We start from the raw sequence: 6,335 nt of genomic DNA on the forward strand, positions 1-6,335 counted from the left end.
CTATTCACCTTAGCTATGTCTCTCATGATTTTATAAACCTCTATAAGGTCACCCCTCAACCTCCTACGCTCCAGTGTAAAATGTCCCAGTCTATCCAGCCTCTCCTTATAACTCAAACCCTCCAGTCCTGGCAACATCCTGGTAAATCTTTTCTGAACCCTCTCCAATTTACTAATAACCTTCCTCTAGCAGGGCGACCAGAACTAGACACAGTACTCCAGAAGAGGCCTCAATAACATCCTGTACAGCTGCAACAAGACATCCCAACACCTGCACTCAAAGGTCTAAGCAACGAAGATAAGTGTGCTAAACACCTTCTTAGCCACACTGTCTACCTGTGATACAACTTTCAAAGAACCATGTACCTGAACCCCTCCGTCACTCTATTCTACAACACTATCCATAAGTCCTGCCCTTGTTTGCTTTACCAAAATGCAATACTTCACATTTATCCAATTTAAACTCCATCTGCCACTTCTCCTCCAGTCTGAAAAACAACCCTCCATCACCACCCTCTGTCTCCTACTATTAAGCCAATTTTGTATCCAATTGGCAAGCTCTCCCTGAATCCCATGTGATCTGACTTTACTAATTAGTCTACCATGCGGAACCTAGTCAAAGGCTTAACTAAAGTCCATGTAGAAAACATCTACCTCTCTGCCCCCATCAATCTTTTTGGTTACATCTTCAAAAAAGGGGTGGCATCGTGGCTCAGTGGTTAGCACTGCTGCCTCACAGCACCAGGGACCCTCGGGCAACTGTCTGTGTGGAGTTTGCACATTCTCCCCATGCCTGCGTGGGTTTCCTCCGGGTGCTCCGGTTTCCTCCCACAGTCCAAAGATGCGCAGGCTAGGTGGATCGGCCATGGGAAATGCAGGGTTAGAGGGATAGGGTGGGGGTTGGGTCTGGGTGGGATGCTGTTTGGAGGGTCAGTGTAGACGCGATGGGCCAAATGGCCTGTTTCAAAATTGTGGGGCTTCTATAAACCCAATCAAGTTTGTGAGACATGATTTCTCACGCACAAATCCATGCTGACTATCTCTAATCAGTCCTTGCATTTCCAAATACATGTAAATCCTGTCCCTCAGGATTCCCACCAACAACTCACCCACCATTGATGTCAGACTCACAGGTCTATAGTTCCCAGGCTTCTTCTTACAGCCTTTCTTAAATAAAGGCATAAAATTAGCCACTGTTCAGTCCTCTGGCATCTCACCCATATATATAGATGGTACAAATATCTCTGGATGTGTACTCAATGGAGTTTAGAAGGATGGTGACGGGGTGGGGGGTGGGGGGGTGGATTTTGACTGAAACTTACAGAATATGGAGAGGCCTGGATAGAATGGATGAGGAGAAGATCCTTCCATGAGTAGGAGAGACTGGGATCTGAGGGCACAGCCTCATAATAAAGGGATGACTCTTTAAGACTGAAATGAGGAAGAATTTCTTCAGCCAAAGGGTGGTTTATCTGTGCAACTCATTGCCACAGAGGGCTGTGGAGGCCAAGTCATTGAGTATCTTTAAGAAAGAGATAAATAGGTTCTTGATTGGTAACGGGATCAAGGGTTACAGGGAGAAGGCAGCAGATTGGGGTTGAGATACATGACAGCCATAATTGAATGGCAGAACCAACTCAATGGGCTGAATGGCCTAATTCTGCTCCCATATTGCATGAAATAATGGAAGAGGCTCAAGGGGCTGATTAACCTGCCTCCATTTCCACATTGCCATGTCCCTTTCTCTGTGCTTCTCCCTGACTCCTAGTTAAACTTTTGGAGCGGGGTGACTGAAAACCAGAAACTAACAGGACTCTGCGAGAAGAGCATTTGGGAATCCAAACAGACCCATCATCGAGGAGAGAATGACCTATAAGTTGCTATTCTTGTTGTGAAGGTTTCTCCAGGTCTTTTCAGGGAATCCCACCAGAGGAGAGGACTTGGTCAGGTGGGTAATATAGATAAAAAGCCTCTAAACTTTTGAGAATTTTGTAGTTTTAAAGATGGAACAAGATCCTGCAGCATGTTTGATGATCTGAGAAAACTTTGTCTTCATTGCTGTGCCTGAATGAGCAGGAAAAGCCAGAGGAACAGCAAGTCCACACCTTCAGCTGTCTGTATCATTTCTCCATTTCTTCACCTGAATTCTGGAACCCTTAACCTCCCTCACCTTTTGTAAATCCATGGCCATCTGTTTCTCCTCTTCCCCTCTGGTTCTTTTCCCAATTCCCTTCAATCTATGTCCCTCTGGTCACTGACCCTGCTGCCCCTGGAAACAGTTTCCCTCATTAATTCGATCAAAACCTTTTGTGTTCCTGTCAGCTGTGTTATCATACACAGAGGCTAAGAATCCTGTGGCAAGTAACTCGCCTCCTGACTCCTCAAAGCCTGTCAACCACCTACAAGGCACAAGTTAGGAGTGTGATGGAATACTCACGCCTTACCTGGATGAGTGCAGCCCCAACAACACTCAAGAAGCTCGACACCATCCATGACCAAGCAGCTGCTTGATTGACACTACATCCACAAACATTCACTCCTTCCACAACTGATGCTCAGTAGCAGCAATGTGTACTATCTACAAAATGCACTGCAGAAATTCACCAAAAACTCTCATGGAACACCTTCCAAATCCACGACCACTTCCATCTAGAAAGACTTGGGCAGAAAATACATGGGAACACCACCACCTGCAAGTTCCCCTCCAAGCCACTCACCATCCTGACTTGGAAATATATAGCCATTCCTTCACTGTTGCTGGGTCAAAATCCTAGAATTCCCTCCCTAAGGGCATTGTGGGTAAACACACAGCATGTGGACTGCAGTGGTTCAAGAAGGCAGCTCACCACCACCTTCTCAAGGGCAACTAGAGAATAAATGCTGACCCAGCCAGCAATGCCCATGTGTGCGGAATGAATAAAAGGAAACACAGTCTCGGGGGCATGCTACCATCTGTCTCTAGCCCAGGTCAGACAGCATTGGAGACAGCAGCTCCAACTGGTGTAAGAGGATGAGGGGTTAGCGATGGCAGTGAGGAAGAGGCAGTTTGTGCCCAGGGGCCTGGCAGTGTCTCATGGCCCCCTGCCCATGCAGACTCTGATATTGTATTGGCCTCTCCCCATGTTGAAAATAAAAGCTGATCTCCAAGTAAACAGTATCCCCCACCGGGCCACAGTCCTCAAGGACCTGGGCAGGATACCAGCGACCCCGGTACACCAGGAGATGTTGGTCTGGACCTCCTGACCTTGCTGTTTTCCAGAACCATCCAGGGATAGTTTGGTGAGATTCTCGGGCATGGAGGAGTTTAAAGCTTCCTTGGAATGACAGTTCAATCCCAGCCAAAGTCTCAGGGGCCAAATACTCACTGGTTCGATAATGGCAGGTTCACCTTTCTGTCCCTTTTCACCCTTTGGTCCAGTGCCCTACAGACAATGAGTACAAGAGAAACATGTTCAAATTTTTAATTCAAATATTCTTTCCATATTTAGCAAATTCACGACTCACAGCAAATTCATCAAAGGAACAATATCAACATGGAGGGGGTGGAGTGAGGAATGAGGAGAGTGAGGGACTGGGGAAATGAGGGATGGAGGATGAGGCATGGCAGAATGGGTGATGAGAGCATGAAGGATGGGGAGAATGAGGAATGGGGGAGTGTGAGGGATGGGGAGAGTGAGAGTTGGGGAGTGTGAGGGATGGGGAGAGTGAGAGTTGGGGAGAGTGAGGGACAGGAAGAATGAAGTAGGGGGAGAGTGAGAGAGGGGAGAGCGAGGGGCAGAGGGACTGAGGGGTGGGGAGTGAGGGACAGAGGGTGAGGGACAGGGACAGTGAGGGACAGGGAGAGTGAGGGACGGGGAGAGTGAGGGATGGGGAGAGTGAGTGAGGGGGAGAGTGAGGTACGGAGAAGTGAAGGATGGGTGGTGTGAGGGATTGGGAGAGTGAGAGACGGGAAAGTGAGGGACGGGAAGAGTGAGAGACGGGGGTGTGAGGGAGAGGGAGAGTGAGGGACAGAGGGTATGAGAGATTGGGAGAATGGGCTAAAAGGTTGGGAGGGTGTTTGATTCCAGATGAATCTTCAATGGGGAAGGTAGCACCATGTTGAAGCTGGAAGTGTTCACCATTTAAAATTCTCACCACTTCATGGATGTTATCCGTGATCACCGGGGAGACGGGGCCGATTTCTCGGTTGTTATCGAGTTCTTCATATTCATAATAAACCTCATAGTCATCATAGAATGAGTTGTCATCTTCTTCACCGATTGTAGTTACGTTGAATTTGTCTTCTGTCTCCTCTGGTCCTGTTCTCTTGTCCAGATCCTCGTTGATGGCATAATCAGAATTTCCTTCCAAGATGGTCTCGTTGTGTGCAAACACCTCCGGACTGACAGTCTGGGTCTTGATACCACAGGAAAGCACAGAACAGGAGAACGGTTGATTATTACAGATGGATAAAATGCACAGAAAGTAGAAGGTGATGTAAACGGACCTGAGGAAAGCTCAAAGATACAACGAAGATTGTAAAAGACAAGTAAAATTCTTTGCTGTAGTAAACATGGGGCTCCAATTCTTTAACTGCCATTAAGAAACATTTACAGCTGAGCCTCCATTTTGCTTGTGTGTGTGTTTGTGTGTGTGTGTGTACATGTGTGTGTGTGTGTGTGTGTGTGTACATGTGTGTGTGTTTGTGTACATGTGTGTGTGTATTTGTGTATGAGTATCTGTGTACATGTGTGTGTCTGTGTGTGTGTGTACATGTGTGTGTGTATGTGTTTGTATCAGGGTGAGTGTGTGTGTACGTGTGTGTGTGTCAGGGTGTGTGTGTGCGTGTACATACATGGGTGTGTGTCTGTGTCAGGGTGTGCGTGTGTGTGTGTCTGTTCATGTGTGTGTGTGTATGTGTGTGCATGTGCGCGTGTGTCAGAGTCTGTGTGTGAGAGAGAGAGAGAATATATGTGTCTGTCGGTGTGTGTGTGTCTGTGTCATGGTGTGTGTATGTGTGTGACGGGGTGAGTGTGTGTTGTGTGTGTGTGTGTCAGAGTGTGTGTGTGGGTGGGTGGGTGTGTGTGTGGGTGGGTGTGTGTGTGTGTCTGTGTACATGTATGTATGTATGTGTGTGTGTTCATGTGTGTGTGTATCAGGGTATGTGTGTGTGTACAGGTGTGTATACACACTCACTCTCATACACACACACACAACATACACACACCCCAATCCAGACTCGATGCCTCTAATCATAAACTCAAGAATCCTCTAAGCCTTCTTAACTGTTTCAATTTGCCTGACCACCTTCAGAGAATCATACACATAAACCCTGAGATCCCTCTGCTCCTGTTCTCCCCTCAAAGTTTGTCTCTCCATACTTCTTCTACCAAAATGCATAACCTCACATTTCTTTGCAATGAAATTCATCTGCCAGGTGTCTGCTCATTTGGCCAATCTATCAGTGTCCCTCTGAAGTCGCACAGCATCATCCTCACACCTCACTATTCTCCCCAGTTCAGTACCATCTGTAAATTTTTCCCTCAACACACATCTCCAAATCGTTATATAAATCAGGAAAAGCAACGGTCTCAACACCGACTCCTGGAGAACTGCACTTTCAACTTGTCTTCAGTCTGAAAAATGTCCATCTATAACCACCCTCTGTTTCCCATCTTTTCGCCAACTTCTAATCCATATTGTCAAGGACCCATCAATCCCAAACATTCCTCATTTGCTAATCAACCTGCCATGTGGCACTGTATCAAATACTTTCTGAAAGTCCAAATACACAACATTCATAGTGCTATCCTCATCCACTGCCTGTGTCACCTCTTGAAATGAACTCAATTAAATCTGTCAGACATGATCTGCCCTTGATAAAGCCATGGTGACTGTCGAATATTAGCTTATTTTTCTCTGAAAGTATATTTATTTTATGCCATATTATGCTTTCCATCAATTTTCCCACTATTGATGTCGAGCTGACAGGGCTGTAGTTCCCTGGATTATCCTTTGCCCCTTTCCTAAAACAGCGGTGTCATGTTTGCAATTCCTATTGTGAATTATCCAGTGGGCATTGATCCAGTATTAATTATTCAGCATGTATTACCCAGGTATGTGTATTCATCCAATGTTCATTATCCAGTATGTATTATACAGAGTGTATATTATCCAGTGTTTACGTGTGTGTGTGTGTGTGTTGATCCGGTGTTTATTATCCAGTGTGTGTGCCCTAGGATGTATTTCCCAGTGTCTATTCTTCAGTGTCTATTTCCCAGTGTGTACTCACAAGTGTGTATTCCCCAGTGTGTATTTTCCAGTTTCTATTTCCCAGTGTTTATTCCCCAGTGTGTA

The 6,335-nt window shown here is 46.2% G+C and overlaps 1 protein-coding gene across 1 annotated transcript in view; it reads right to left on the minus strand.

Moving 5' to 3' along the window:
• col5a1 (procollagen, type V, alpha 1) overlaps positions 1-6,335 on the minus strand; it is a 199,447-nt gene that overhangs the window by 136,431 nt on the left and 56,681 nt on the right. The window contains exons 6-7 of the mRNA XM_048613423.1: positions 4,134-4,394; positions 3,365-3,421 (exon numbers count right to left, since the gene is read on the minus strand). Of these exons, the coding sequence (XP_048469380.1) occupies positions 3,365-3,421; positions 4,134-4,394 (318 nt within the window). The remainder of the gene's footprint in view (positions 1-3,364; positions 3,422-4,133; positions 4,395-6,335) is intronic.

The sequence above is a fragment of the Rhincodon typus genome, chromosome 28, assembly GCF_021869965.1.
Source record: "Rhincodon typus isolate 14 chromosome 28, sRhiTyp1.1, whole genome shotgun sequence".
Lineage (NCBI taxonomy): Eukaryota > Metazoa > Chordata > Chondrichthyes > Orectolobiformes > Rhincodontidae > Rhincodon > Rhincodon typus.